The sequence below is a fragment of the Amia ocellicauda genome, chromosome 6 (genome assembly GCF_036373705.1).
Source record: "Amia ocellicauda isolate fAmiCal2 chromosome 6, fAmiCal2.hap1, whole genome shotgun sequence".
NCBI lineage: Eukaryota > Metazoa > Chordata > Actinopteri > Amiiformes > Amiidae > Amia > Amia ocellicauda.
In genome coordinates this window covers 45,387,101-45,402,774 of record NC_089855.1, presented here as the reverse complement: position 1 = coordinate 45,402,774, position 15,674 = coordinate 45,387,101, and the positions used below count along the sequence as shown (strand labels likewise).

General features: G+C 46.9%; 1 protein-coding gene across 1 annotated transcript; it reads right to left on the bottom strand.

Annotated features, from left to right (window-relative positions):
* Positions 1 to 4,464: 4,464 nt before the first annotated feature.
* On the bottom strand, positions 4,465 to 15,658 carry LOC136751530 (protein shisa-9-like). The gene is made up of 3 exons (XM_066707215.1): positions 15,545 to 15,658; positions 5,852 to 5,980; positions 4,465 to 4,948 (listed from the first exon to the last, which is right to left on the bottom strand). Exons 1-3 carry the CDS (start codon positions 15,621 to 15,623, stop codon positions 4,485 to 4,487), a joined length of 672 nt encoding a protein of 223 aa, XP_066563312.1. The 5' UTR covers positions 15,624 to 15,658; the 3' UTR covers positions 4,465 to 4,484.
* Between the last annotated feature and the right edge of the window lie 16 nt (positions 15,659 to 15,674).

Sequence of the window (15,674 nt, the reverse complement as noted above, 5' to 3'; positions counted from 1 at the left end):
TCCCACTCACACTGTCACTTTCACTCACACACACATTCACTCACTTAAACAGTCACTATCAGTCATATTCATACACACAAATTCTCTCTCTCACACACACACACACACACTCACTCACACTCACATTCTCTACCTACACCCCTGGTCTCAATTTCCTCTGTCCATTGATTATGGTATTGATCAGGTATTGATGGCTATCAGGGTCCAAATAAATCTCTCCATAGCCCTTATTATTATTATTATTATTATTATTATTATTATTATTATTATTATTATTATTATTATTTATTAATGACAAACAGATGAAGAAGCCGGAGAATAAATATTTCACATCAAGACCGATTGACAGAGTGTAAAGGAGAGGGGCAAAGAGAGACAGTCACACAGATGCTGTATAGTGTGTGCATGTGTATGAGCTTGTGCATTTGTGACTTTGTGCATGGGTGCGAGTGTGTGTGACTGTTTCTTTAGACTCTTACAGACAACTGAAACACAGACATGCTTTTGCAAGGGAGTCTCAAGGCCTGCTCCACTACTGGACTGGACTGTGTCTCTCCAGGACCAGGGCTGGAGACCCTGCTGTACTGTACTGGACTGTATACATCACACCATATATATATATATATATATTTATATATATAAATCTACACACACATATATAAAGCCCTGACTTGTATGAGCCCTGACCTACACCACTAAACCAGCTGCTTCTGTGTTGGGAGCAGAATCCCTTTTGTGCTTGGTATTGTGTCCAGCATATATGACCTCTTTGTCTAGGCTGCATGATGAAGGAGGACAGAACTTGTAAGCATGCAAGCAACGTGTGTGTGTGTGTGTGTGAGTGTAACTGTGTAAGTGAGTATGTGTGTACATGAACCCAAGTTCAAATACATATATTTTTTGCTCCAAATTGCCCCTGAAACTAGTATTGAAAGAAGACAGCACTACAGGTGTGAACAGAGACAGTAGACATCATCTTTCCATTTTGCATTTAAAACACGATAACGAACGAGAGATGCTTCATACGAGACTCTGTTACAGGTCTCTAGGGAGTGCAACACTGGAAGGGGCGTGTCTCTTTGTGATCCCACCCCCTCTCCCCCCCCAGAGCTGCAGGCCCTGCTGTACCGGACTGGACTGGACTGCGATCAACACTGATTACTGATCTCATCTGGTTGGTAAGACAAACCGCTCTGCTGCTCTGGCAGCTGTGTGGGCGCTGATGGGATCTTCAGGGCGAGTCTGTCTGGTCAACAGCCAAGACGAGGAAAAGCCCCTGCAGTGAAAACTGTGATCTCTGTGGCTTCACTGTAGGCTTCTGTTCTCTAAAAAGGGGGAGTAGACAGAGGGGGAGAGAGAGACAGGGAGAGACAGAGAAAGAGGGGGAGAGAGGAATACTGGACTGGACAGAGACACTGATCACGGGCATTGACTTGTTGTCACAGAGTCCATCAGGGCCCAGTGAAATTGACCTGAGCATTAAAGTGATGCAGAAAGAGAGAGAGAGAGGGAGAGGCATTGCTGGCTCCTGTCTTGGCCCCTATACCATACCATACCATACCATACCATACTATACTATACTATAGTCCGCACAGCACTGACACCAGTGTGACTCCAGTCTGGGGTATGTACTCCATACCTTCTCCTTCCCTTTCTCCCTCTCTCTCTCTCTGACTAACTCTCTCACACTTGGTGGGAGTTGAGTGGTTAACAACAAGTTGCTGCTGCTGCTGCTGCTGCTACACAGAGAAAGAGGGAGAGACATAGGGAGCCTAGAGGCTGTATTACATCAGTAAGGGGGGAAACAATGCATGTCTGTTTGAATCAATCTCTGTCAATTCATTGTTGCCAAACCCCCCCTCCACACACACACACACACTGAACCCCCCCCACCCCCCAAATACTCCGACACCCTGTGTCGGTCTCTGTGTGTGTCTCAGTTTGTCTGTGTGTGTTTGTCTGAGTGTCAGAGTGGGTCTCTGTGTCTGTTGCTATCTCACTGTGTGAGACGGTGTGTGTGTGTGCATGTGTGCGTGTGTGAGTGTGTTTGAGTGTGTGTGTGCGAGAGAATTTCTCTCTCTTGTGAGTGTGACTATATCTGTTTGTTCTTCTCCCTATCCCTATATCTCTCTCTCTCTCTCTTAGTGTCTGTCCGTGTCTCTTAGTGCATCTCTCTGTCTCACTGTCTCTATTGTCTTATCCTCTCATACTCGGCCTCTCTCTTTCTCTCTCCATCCCTCTCTCTCGCACACTCTCTCTCTCTCTGTTTCCCTGGAGATGGCATGAGTGATGGAGGTGCCTTCAACATCCATCTGTTCAGAGGTAGAGGGAGGGTTGGGGGTTATGTCTCAGTGTGTCACTCTGACAGTCAACAAAGTCACTGAGCTACATTACTGACAGAAGACCCAGCCTGTGCAGAACACAAATTTGTATAGTATAGTTTGCAGCTAGTGCTGTTTGAAGTATAGTGGACCCAGACAGGAGCCAGCACTGTGTGGACTATAGTATAGCATCTCCCTCTCTCCCTCTCTCTCTCTCTGTCAGCGTGAGGGCACACAGTGGGGTAGCTGGAGATGTGTCAGAGACATGGCAGTGTGCCCAGGCTGGGGGGAGTGTAGGGTGTGGGGGGTGCGGGGCAGGAGGTGGCACAGAGCCTGAGATTAACTCCCTGAAGGAGCAAGAATGAACATGAACTCCAGTCTCCCCAACCCCCCATACACAATCAATCACACACACTCCTCCCTCCCCACAACACCTTGCAGCTAGGGGTAAGGAGTCACTGTGAGGACAGAGAGAGGGAGGGAGAGAGAAAGCAAAGAGGGAAAGCATGAGGGAAAGGAAGAGAGTGAAAGAGAGAGAGAGAGAGAGAGAGAAAGGGAGGGAGATGATACCTTGGTAAACCACATAGGCTGACAGCACAAGAATCCTTATTGACAACAACACAAGGAACTTGTCCCTGGTTGCCACAAGAGTTTCTCATGTGCTGCTATGCAGACCCCTTGATCTCTTTGTCAACTGAAGGTGGCATCCAGAACGTGCTCTGAACTGTCTCTGTCAATCACCACGCATACAGACTGTCCCTGAGGCTTGTGGTGCTTGTTGATGACATCACCGTGGCATTAGAGTGACATCAGTGACTCGCCGGCACATGGTGGACCGGCCTGAGCTTTTATTCTGCCAGAGGACACCACAGTCCAACACACACAAGAATCACTCCTGATTAAGATTAAAACTGGGAACCACTTTGGGATACAACAGCTCCCAGCATACAAAACTGGTGGACTTCCATTGCATTTGAATGTTTAAATGCAGCCTTATTCCAAATGGGTGCACTGGGGGCATCCTCTATGGCAGGGGTTTTCAAACTGGTCCTGGAGTACCCCCTGCCCTGCTGTTTTTTGTTCCAACCAAGGTCTTAATTACTTAATTGAATGGTACATTGCTTTGATAGGTCAATTAAGGAATCAATTAAGCAATTAAGACCTCAGCTGGAACAAAAAATAGCAGGGCAGGGGGGTACTCCAGGACCGGTTTGAAACCCCTGCTCTATGGTCACACTGTAGACGTAACGTTAACACAAGAGCAACAGTGACATCATCAACAAGCGCCAGATAGTCGGCACAGGGAGGTCAGTGTGTAGCAAACAAGATGGACTGATCAGAGCACGTTTACAATCATTTCAACTCTTGCACCGCCTTTGTTGAACAGGAGCAGATAAAGAGGAACATGATTCACACAGGAAGCAGGTGTAAGAGCCTCGTTTTGATTTTAAAAAAGACACAATAAAAACATGAGTGGAAGTCACCCTGGGAAGTTCTGTAGCTGATGTTTCCCACAGTGGATGCCAACCTCTGGAGTGCGGCATGCTGGGAAATACTGCACGTGACTCCAACAGGAGGAGCAACCGCCCCCAGGAAAAAAACAACAACATACAAATGAAGAAAGAAAAAAAAAGTTACAAGACAGCTTGGTGCCCCCAAAAAAGTTAGGTGACATCAAACCAAGACTCAACCAATGACCTGAATCACATACATCACTGAGCACATCAGGAAGCAAAGAGTCATGTTGTTAGATAGTATATGGGGTGGGGGGGGGTGAGTTGCACTTTGATGACATCACACGCCAGCCCCAGCAGGCTGCAGGGGATTCCAGCCCTGGTCTGCGTCTGCACATGTGTGGGTTCCAACTGACCATTACAGCCACTGGCTGAGCGGCTGAGCTGTAACTGCATTGGCCCTGCTTAACGAGCAGCGGTGTGGGTAAAAGTAGGCCGGAGAGGCTGGGCTGCCACCAGAGGCCCAAGATATGGGAAGGCCTGGCACCTCTTTCCCAACTCTTCCTCCCGTGCTTTCCTCCTTCCCTCCCTCCCTCCCTCCCACTCTCTCCCTCAATCCATCTCTCACTCCCTCCCACTCTCCCTCCTTTCTTGTACCCCCTCTTCTCTCTCTCCATCTCTCTCTCTCTCTCCCTCCCTCCCTCTGTTCTCAGACGGTCACTTCTGTCTTGCTGTTGGTAGGGAAGGATTTGTGCTTGTGGGGCTGGGGGGTGGCGGTGGGGGGGCGCAGCTGGTGCCCATACCCCAGCGGCTGAGTGAACAACTCCGGGAGGGTCTCGATGCTATACTGCCTCTTGTTGGAGTAGGCCTGGCGGCGGCTGGCAGGCTGCACGACGTGGTGAGCCCGGGCCTGGGGGTGGCCTTTACTGGGGTCCCATGCTTGGAAGGCTGAAGAGGAGGCCAGCGGGTGGGTGTTGGTCTTGGCAATCTTGGGCTTGGATGAAGGGGCAGAGCTGATGGTCACAGCCAATGGAATGCGCAGCTCGGGCTGGGAGAGGAGAGGCTTGTCCTTGGGGTGCAAGGCAATTGTCTGGAAGGGCGGAGGTGCATTTGCCGGGTGGGGGAGGTCCATCATGGGGTAGGCCTTGTAGAAGTCGCCGCCCACCGTGTCTGCTGCAGAGGAAGAGGGAGAGTGAAAGAGAGTGAGACAGACAAGATTACAAACATAGTCCTTTGTTAGATCAGATTATTGTAGCATGGTGTTCAATCAGGTGTACAGTATGTACAGTCTATATAGACCAGGTGTGCAGTGTTTCCATTCACAGTGAAACGCAGTAGAAGAGCGACTGGGTTAGTGAGACAGCACGTGGGACAAATATATAAATAAAACATATTTAAAAATTAAAAGGAAAAAATAATTACATAAAAGCATTTCTGATCTCTGTCTTCCTTTGAGGGAGGAAGTAGGGAGGAAGTAGGGAGGAAGTAGGGAGGGAAGGGGGGGCCCTGGGGGAAATATTTTACAGACAAATCCAGAGAAGATCAACTCTGGTTTTCTATTTTTTCATTTTTTCTGTTATTGTTGTTTTTCTTGCAGGCTGTAAAAATAGAAGTAGGCCGGAGTGTCAGAGCAGATTAGTGTTGCCGTGGTGATGACAACGACAGCGACAGCGGCAGCAACGGTGACTCCCCCCCTACCCCTCCCTCATACCCCCCCAAGACATGCACAACCTTGCGCTGATCTCTCTGTCACTGGAACCATGTCCTTTATGATATTATTGTTTTGTGTTTTTGTCTCTCTCTCTCTCTCTCTTTCATGTCAGTCGATTTTCATGTCAGCTGAGTTATGGCTCACCTCCCAAGAGAGAGAGAGAGAGAGGGAGCACCTATTTGTACCTCTGTGTCTGAGTGTCTGTGTCAGTGTGTCTGTCTATCTGTCTGTAACTGTGTTTGTGTGTGTCTGTATCAGTGTGTCTGTGTGTCTGTCTGACTGTATTAGTGTGTGCGAGTTTGTGTGTTTCTCTGTCTGCCTATCTGGGTGTCTGTTTTGGTGTATGTATGTCTGTCTGCACTCACCCACTGCCTTCAGAGAGCTGTATTTGTTGTTGAAGGAGAGCCCTCCCATGTTCAGGTTGTTGTGGGGGTGTGGCAGCGCCATCACCTGGCCAAGGGGTGGGACTGCAGCATTATTCAGGTGGGTATGGTCTGCAGGGAGAGTGAGAGAGAGAAAGCGTGAGCACTGGACCTGTCTGTCAATGCTGTGGCAACACTGATGTCAATTAGTCCTGCCAATACAACTATTTTGAATTGAATTGCATTTTGAATTGAGAGAGAGAGAGAGAGAGAGAGAGAGAGAGAGAGAGAGAGATCCATCAATCAGGACATCATCATAGTTTATAGAGTGTCTATACACTCACCTAAAGGATTATTAGGAACACCATACTAATACTGTGTTTGACCCCCTTTCGCCTTCAGAACTGCCTTAATTCTACGTGGCATTGATTCAACAAGGTGCTGAAAGCATTCTTTAGAAATGTTGGCCCATATTGATAGGATAGCATCTTGCAGTCGATGGAGATTTGTGGGATGCACATCCAGGGCACGAAGCTCCCGTTCCACCACATCCCAAAGATGCTCTATTGGGTTGAGATCTGGTGACTGTGGGGGCCAGTTTAGTACAGTGAACTCATTGTCATGTTCAAGAAACCAATTTGAAATGATTCGACCTTTGTGACATGGTGCATTATCCTGCTGGAAGTAGCCATCAGAGGATGGGTACATGGTGGTCATAAAGGGATGGACATGGTCAGAAACAATGCTCAGGTAGGCCGTGGCATTTAAACGATGCCCAATTGGCACTAAGGGGCCTAAAGTGTGCCAAGAAAACATCCCCCACACCATTACACCACCACCACCAGCCTGCACAGTGGTAACAAGGCATGATGGATCCATGTTCTCATTCTGTTACATACAGACGCTGCAAATACGTACTGATGGATACTACAACACAAAATCTCAATCACTCAATCACAGTGCAGACACAGACACCACAGTCTGGGGAGGCAGTGTGGGCATCAATACAGCTACAATTAGAGGAGATTTTTCCATTGTTCATTAGATAAGGCTGACTGGTCGAGAGTTGGATATATACAGACAGGACTCCATAGGGAAAATAACATCTATATACTCATACATATATTTATTATATAGTGTGTAAAATCTACACTGATCAGCCGTAACATTATGACCACCGACAGGTGAAGTGAATAACACTGATAATCTCGTTATCATGGCACCTGTCAGTGGGTGGGATATATTAGGCAGCAAGTGAACATTTTGTCCTCAAAGTTGATGTGTTAGAAGCAGGAACAATGGGCAAGTGTAAGGATCTGAGTGACTCTGACAAGGGCCAAATTGTGATGGCTAGACGACTGGGTCAGAGCATCTCCAAAACTGCAGCTCTTGTGGGGTGTTCCCGGTCTGCAGTGGTCAGTACCTATCAAAAGTGGTCCAAGGAAGGAAAAGCGGTGAACCGGTGACAGGGTCATGGGTGGCCAAGGCTCATTGATGCACGTGGGGAGTGAAGGCTGGCCCGTGTGGTCTGATCCAACAGACGAGCTACTGTAGCTCAAATGTGTCAGAACACACAGTGCATCGCAGTTTGTTGCATATGGGGCTGCGTAGCCGCAGACAAGTCAGGGTGCCCATGCTGACCCCTGTCCACTGCCAAAAGCGCCTACAATGGGCACGTGAGCATCAGAACTGGACCATGGAGCAATGGAAGAAGGTGGCCTGATCTGATGAATCACAAGTTCAAGGTGTTGACTTGGCCTCCAAATTCCCCAGATGTCAATCCAATCGAGCATCTGTGGGATGTGCTGGACAAACAAGTCCGATCCATGGAGGCCCCACCTCGCAACTTACAGGACTTAAAGGACCTGCTGCTAACGTCTTGGTGCCAGATACCACAGCACACCTTCAGAGGTAAATGGGGGATCTACACAATATTAGGCAGGTGGTCAAAATGTTATGGCTGATCAGTGTATACAGAGCAGGTGTACATTGTATACAGTTTATAGAGATCAGGTGTACAGTGTGTACTGTCTATATTCTTATTACTTGATTTCTTAGCAGACACCCTTATCCAGGGTGACTTACCCATTTATACAGCTGGGCATTTACTAGAGCAATCTAGGTAAAGGACCTTGCTCAAGGGTACAACAGCAGTGCCCCCACCTGGTATTGAACCCACGATGCTGTGCTCTAGAGTCCAAAGCCCTAACCAAAACTCCAAACTGCTGCCCTATATAGACCAGGTGTACAGTGTGTACAGTCTATATAGACCAGGTGTGCAGTGTATACAGTCTATATAGACCAGGTGTGCAGTGTATACAGTCTATATAGACCAGTGTATAAAATAATAACGTTACAGTGCAACAGTTTTGATACACTATACTATACTGTACACTATTAAATTCAATATAAATACTGACTGACATACTGATTGACTGACACAAATAATGACTTACTGATACACTGAATGACTCTGGAAATGAAAACAGCCTGGTCTGTCGACCTTCAGGATACCCCCTCTGACAGCACACTATCAGCTCCCTGTCATGCCACCCCCACCCCCCACCCCCACCCCCCACCCCCCTTTCCTTGCTTGGTACCTCCGGCATTAACCTGATTTGTACGGCGTCGGGCCGGGTCACTGCGCCTGGAGGGGGGTGTGAGTTTTAACAAGTCCAAGCTCTGTGATTCTTTAATTGACAGGGCTAACATACAGACAGCCTGTGTCTGTCATCTGCCTGAGGGACAAAGAGAGAGAGAGAGAGAGAGAGAGAGAGAGGGATGGAGAGTGAGAGAGATATGGTGGAGAGAGGGAAAGAATGAGAGACAGAGGGATGGAGCAAGGGAGAGGAAGAGAGAGAGAGAGAGAGAGAGAGAGAGAGAGAGAGAGAGATCATGCTGCCCAGCTGCTCTGTTGTCAAATACAATAAAGATCAGCTAAGATGTTCTGAGGTGTTCCTCTCTCTGTTCTCTGTCTCCCCCGCCTCATCTCTCTCTCCTTTCCCTCTGTATTGTTACCCTATTTCTGATTTGAGTTGTAGTATTTAGTAGAATTTGTCTAAACTCAACAAAATGGAACTCTAAAAACAACCTACTAGTACTTTAGTATTGTATAGAACAGGACAGTATAGTATATTATAGCACAGTACAGTATAGTATATTATAGTATAGTGAAATGCAATACAGTATAGTATAACATAATATAACAGCACACTACAGTATAGTACTGAAAAAGTGCCTTTCATGAACAGTATAGTATGATGCAGTACAATACATTATAGTATATTATATTATAGTATATTGCAGCATATCTGGGTCCAGTCCAACACAGTGACACAGTAACAGTCAGTAACACTGTCAGTAACATAGTCAGTGACACTGTTACACAGTAAAACAGTCAGCAGTAACATAGTCAGTGACACAGTAACATAGTCAGTGACACAGTCAGTAAAACAGTAATACTTTGACACAGTCGGTAACAGTGACACAGTCGGTAACTAAACCACACAACTGCACCCCATAGCATTGACAGCTAGGGGGCTGGATAAATATAACTGTTGGAAGAGGGGGGTGATTCTGTGCATGAATAATGTGACACTGATGCTATGTAGCAGTGGAGCGCAGACCACCCCCCCTTGTTCTCTCTCTCTCCCTTTCTCTCTCTCTCGATCTTTCTTTCTCTTTCTCTCTGTCTGTCTGTCTGTCTCTCCCTCTCTCTCTTTTGTTGACTTTCTCCCTTCAGAGGTTTTGTCAGAGTGTTTTATTGCAGCACAGAGCACTGCATTGCAGTGTACAGTATAGGGTAGAGTAGTGTAGTGCAGTACAATGTGGTAGAGTGCTGTCCAGTGTAATTCAGTGTGGGACACTACAGTAGTATACAATGTGAATTGGAATTTGTAAAATGAATTATTCCTTGTACTGCACTGTAGTTTTGCACTTTGTACTGCGCCACCCTGGATAAGGGCATCTGCTAATAAATAAATAATATTAATAATATAATAATAATAATAATAATAATAATAATAATATGAATGTGTACAGTACAGTATAGTGTAGTCTAATAAAGCACAGTACAGTATAGTGCAGTACAGTGTTATACAGATCAAAGCAAGGTTGAGTGTCCACTGAGGGGATCTACTGCTATCAATGGCCCCCAGACACTGAGAGAGGGGGAGAGAGAGGAGGAGCGGAGAGTGAGGGGGAGGGAAAGGGGAGGAGAAGAAGGGGACTGAGAGAGTGCAGAAGAGAGAGAGTGGGGGAGAGAGAGAAGGGGGAATGGCTTCCTGACACAGACCCCCACATGCTCCGACAAACTCACATACATACACACATTCCCACACTACTAATATTGTGTAGGTCCCCCATTTGCCGCCAAAACAGCCCTGACCCGTCAAGGCATGGACTCCCACTAGACCTCTGAAGGTGTGCTGTGGTATCTGGCACCAAGACGTTAGCAGCAGATCCTTTAAGTCCTGTAAGTTGCAAGGTGGGGCCTCCATGGATCGGACTTGTTTGTCCAGCACATCCCACAGATGCTCGATTGGATTGACATCTGGGGAATTTGGAGGCCAAGTCAACACCTTGAACTCGTGATTCATCAGACCAGGCCACCTTCTTCCATTGCTCCGTGGTCCAGTAATGATGCTCACATGCCCATTGTAGGAGCTTTCGGCAGTGGACAGGGGTCAGCATGGGCACCCTGACTGGTCTGCGGCTACGCAGCCCCATACGCAACAAACTGCGATGCACTGTGTGTTCTGACACCTTTCTATCAGAACCAGCATTCACTTTTTCAGCAATTTGAGCTACAGTAGCTCATCTGTTGGATCGGACCACACGGGCCAGCCTTCGCTCCCCACGTGCATCAATGAGCCTTGGCCACCCATGACCCGGTCGCCGGTTCACCGCTTTTCCTTCCTTGGACCACTTTTGATAGGTACTGACCACTGCAGACCGGGAACACCCCACAAGAGCTGCAGTTTTGGAGATGCTCTGACCCAGTCGTCTAGCCATCACAATTTGGCCCTTGTCAAAGTCGCTCAGATCCTTATGCTTGCCCATTTTTCCTTCTTCTAACACATCAACTTTGAGGACAAAATGTTCACTTGCTTCCTAATATATCCCACCCACTGACAGGTGCCATGATAACGAGATTATCAGTGTTATTCACTTCACCTGTCAGTGGTCATAATGTTATGGCTGATCGGTATAAAAGCATGCTTGACATTTTACTGCATGTTGATGTGCATTCAATGACATTTAAGAACCCAGTCAGCGACTGTGCTCAGAGCAGCGAAGCATGTACTGACAGGTGTATTTACAGACCACTGCCCCCCCCACTGATGAACCTCCAGAGAGACAGGCTGCCCCCCTTCCCCTCCGCACCCCCTGGTCCCTTCCTCCCCGCTGGTCCCTTCTCCACCTTCTCACTCACATAGGCTGCTTAAAGGTGTAGCGGTCACTGCCTCACAGACTGTCAAGTCATGTTAAAAGTGATATTGTCATATGTGGAAGTCACTTTGCCAGTCAGTCAGTCAGTCAGTGTATCTGTCAGTCAGTCAGTAAGTGAAACAGTACCCCCTCCTCTTGTTGACCAGTTGGATGAAGGTAGCAGGCTTAATTACGTTGTTAATTAAAACTGTCCCGATTCCGGGGTCCTGCTGCTCCACCACCAGATTACAGCTCTCTCCGTCTGTCCCCCCATGCCCCCCTCCACCATCCTCCCCCTCTCTTTTGATCACTCTCTACCTCTCTCTGTCAGTCAGTGTTAATGCACTGTAGTGCCCAGTCAGTCAGTGTTAATGTGCTGTAGTGTCCAGTCAGTCAGTTAGTGTTAATGTGCTGTAGTGTCCAGTCAGTCAGTCAGTGTTAATGCACTGTAGTGCCCAGTCAGTCAGTGTTAATGTGCTGTAGTGTCCAGTCAGTCAGTGTTAATGTGCTGTAGTGTCCAGTCAGTCAGTCAGTGTTAATGCACTGTAGTGCCCAGTCAGTCAGTCAGTGTTAATGTGCTGTAGTGTCCAGTCAGTCAGTGTTAATGTGCTGTAGTGTCCAGTCAGTCAGTCAGTGTTAATGCACTGTAGTGCCCAGTCAGTCAGTCAGTGTTAATGTGCTGTAGTGTCCAGTCAGTCAGTGTTAATGCACTGTAGTGTCCAGTCAGTCAGTGTTAATGTGCTGTAGTGTCCAGTCAGTCAGTGTTAATGTGCTGTAGTGTCCAGTCAGTCAGTGTTAATGTGCTGTAGTGTCCAGTCAGTCAGTCAGTGTTAATGTGCTGTAGTGTCCAGTCAGTCAGTGTTAATGCACTGTAGTGTCCAGTCAGTCAGTCAGAGTTAATGTGCTGTAGTGTCCAGTCAGTCAGTGTTAATGCACTGTAGTGTCCAGTCAGTCAGTCAGTGTTACAGTTTTTCTCAATCGCTTTGGCACAATCGTGGAATGACTATGAAACTTTGTCAGTGTATGAAATACTCTACACCATTAGGTCATTTGCTCACATGACTATAGTCATTTCTCATTGTGTTCACTCAAAATGCAGTGAGTAAGCCTTGCTGATCAAAATAGTTTGCATTCATTTTGTGTTGAATGACATTACTCTCGCATGCAATTATACAGTTGTTAATTGTGTAAATACTTACATGCTAAATAGTACAATCAACAGTCACAATAACCTGTCAAATTAGATAAATATCAGTTATGTGGTATTGTTGTAATAGCTGTCAGATGGATGGGGAATAATTACATTTTCTCACATTTTAGAGCAACCAATTACATATGCTGTCAATTTTAGCTTACAGTTCTCAAACACATTTATACTGCGAGGGCAAGACTGAATTGTACAATTGTGGAATATGGAACAGGCAGGAAACAGACAAGGACAAGAGGCTGTTCATGCAAGAGGCAGGGGCATTAGAGTATGTGGCGTTGTGGTGAGGGGGAGAGGAAGAGGCAAAGGCACAGAGCAATCTCACATGATATACGGGCAACAATTATAGACCATGTAATCAACCATGGCCTAAGTATGACAGAGGTAGGTTGAAGAGTGCAGCCCAATGTTTGCCAGTCCACGGTGTCATCAATAATCCAGACATTCAGGAGAGAAAACAGGTGTGTAGTCATATATTGTACTGCAATATTTCTTCACATTGGTATTCCAGTAAACTGAGCCAATGCACATTTCAGAATTCATGAAGAATACATTGACTTTACTGTACTGTGTTTATGGTCTGGGATTGAGCATCTATCCCATGGTGGTGGCAGAAGAGTAGTTTTCACTGCTCAACAAGAAATTGAAATCTGTAATATGGTCATAGCAAACAATGCTATCAGACTAACAGAAATTCAAAGTGCAGTCATACAAGATGATGACATCTTTCAAAATGTCAACACTGTCAGCCTCTCCACAACTGATAGGGTGCTGAAGAGAAATCACATGAGAATGGATTTATTTACATTTGAAACATGAGTAAATTGTTTTGACTGAGTTATCACCTTTTGCAGGTGAAATACAGTGCTGTGCTGAATGTACCACGTGATGTGAGGATTGTACTTACACCGATAAGCCATAACATAAGATCCTGTAAGTTGTGAGGTGGGGCCTCCATGGATCGGACTTGTTTGTCCAGCACATCCCACAGATGCTCGATTGGATTGAGATCTGAGGAATTATGAGGCCAAGTCACCTTGAACTTGTGATTCATCAGACCAGGCCACCTTCTTCCACTGCTCCCTGGTCCAGTTCTGATGCTCACGTGACCCTGTCGCCGGTTTACCGCTTTTCCTTCCTTGGACCACTTTTGTTAGGTACTGACCACTGCAGACCGGGAACACCCCACAAGAGCTGCAGTTTTGGAAATGCTCTGACCCAGTCGTCTAGCCATCACAATTTGGCCCTTGTCAAAGTCGCTCAGATCCTTACGCTTGCCCATTGTTCCTTCTTCTAACACATCAACTTTGAGAACAAAATGTTCACTTGCTGCCTAATATATCCCGCCCACTTACAGGTGCCATGATAACAAGATTATCAGTGTTATTCCCTTCACCTGTCAGTGGTCATAATGTTATGGCTGATCGATGTAGAGTTTTGAGAATGTTATGTTTGTTTCAGAAAATGTGCCAAATCGATCGAGAAAAACTGTAATGGACTGTAGTGTCCAGTCAGTGTTAATGGACTGTAGTATCTGGTCAGTGTTAATGGACTGTAGTGTCCAGTCAGTCAGTCAGTGTTAATGCACTGTAGTGTCCAGTCAGTCCAGGGGCGGCGGCAGGGTATGGCTTGGTTGGGCTACAGCCCCACCAAGAATCGTGTTAGCCCCACCTTAGCCCCACCATGGAACAACCAAGAATATCACCGAGCAGAATAAGTGCCGGCCAGTTCCATTTGCGTCACTGCGTCATTGCTGCATGAAATTGGCGGGCGTTAGCACGCAGTGTAGTCTGAGCCAAATTAGTTAATGTTAGCTAACGCTAGCTAGCTAAGTACTTTGGGAAATTGTAACATTGCTAACATTATTATGGATCGATCCAACCACAACAACCGGCAGATTGTGCTCCTTTGAAAATGTAAATGGTGAGTTTCAATATATTTTAAATAATAGGGTCAATTTGGAAACTGTGCTGACTTTGTCGCGTTTCGTGTGGCCTCGGCGGCCACCTGTTGTGCTCCGTTAACTACTGTAGCTCTCTTTCTCTCTGTGTCTCCGTCCACATCTGTTGCTCTCGATGTAATTTTGCGTGTGAAAAAAGGAGTCAGTGCAATCATCTAACCCAGCATCGGTTTTCAAACTGTGGTACGCGTATCCAAAAATGCGGTCTGGTACTCGACGATCCCCACCTCCCGCCCCCCATCTCACCGTATTTCACCGTCAACCCCGCTCTCACATTATTTCACCGTCAGCCCGCTTCCCCCCCCTCTCACACTATTTCACTCCCCCCACCAAAAAAGTTTGGGAAGCCCTGATCTAACCCATAGCAGCCTAAGGTGTGGTATTTCTAGCTACTGGGAAGGGTGCTATTCCATTGTGTGTGTATTCACATTGAAATTCAGACGTTGATTTGAGCCCCACCACTGTATGGATTAGCCTCACCGTAGTTTAGCCAAAAAAATGAGCCGCCAATGAGTCAGTCAGTCAGTGTTAATGTACTGTAGTGTCCAGTCAGTCAGTCAGTGTTAAAGTGCTTTAGTGTCCAGTCAGCCATCCCCATCTCCTTATTTTACCCCCCTCCCTCCCTCCCTCCCTCCAGCCCCCCACTCCCCTCTGTGCCATATTGGCCCCACACATCAGCGGACGTTCATGGGTCGTTAACATTTTAATTAAGATGTAATTAACGCCCTGTCCCAGCAGGGTCGCAGGAACAGCCCATCTGTGTGTGTGAAGCATTAATCCACTGAAGGCAATTAAATAAGCAAACACCTCAACCACCCTCCTACCAGCAAGACAAAAACACCATACTGTTCCGACAACATTGTGATATAGTGACCACAGAGCTGCGGGACATTGTGGCAACATTGCAATACAGCGAATTTAGAGCCAAATAACACTGTGGCCACATTGTAATAAACTAAATTCAGACATTGTGGCACCATGGTAAGAAAGTGACCGCAGAACCATATGATGAAGTGGTTTTAAACTGACCGAGGACAGTGACAGTAAGGTGAGCTGTTGGCTGAGCATTGGCAGATGGTTGGTCATTGGTGGGACTCACCGGAGCTGTTCCTTAGGACTCGGGCGGAGATGCCGTTGGAGCCGAGGGGCAGGCCCAGGCCCGTCCCCTCCACTGCCATGCCCTCCACAGACACCCCCCCGGGCTGCTTCAGCAGATCTGTCAGAGTCCT

Excerpts from the sequence above, each read along its gene's own strand:
- LOC136751530 (XM_066707215.1), bottom strand. The coding sequence starts at position 15,623 with ATGGCAGTGGAGGGGACGGGCCTGGGCCTGCCCCTCGGCTCCAACGGC. Across the intron at positions 5,981-15,544 it reads AGTCCTAAGGAACAGCTCCG|ACCATACCCACCTGAATAAT; the intron begins GTGAGTCCCACC and ends CTCTCCCTGCAG. Across the intron at positions 4,949-5,851 it reads CAGCTCTCTGAAGGCAGTGG|CAGACACGGTGGGCGGCGAC; the intron begins GTGAGTGCAGAC and ends CTTCCTCTGCAG.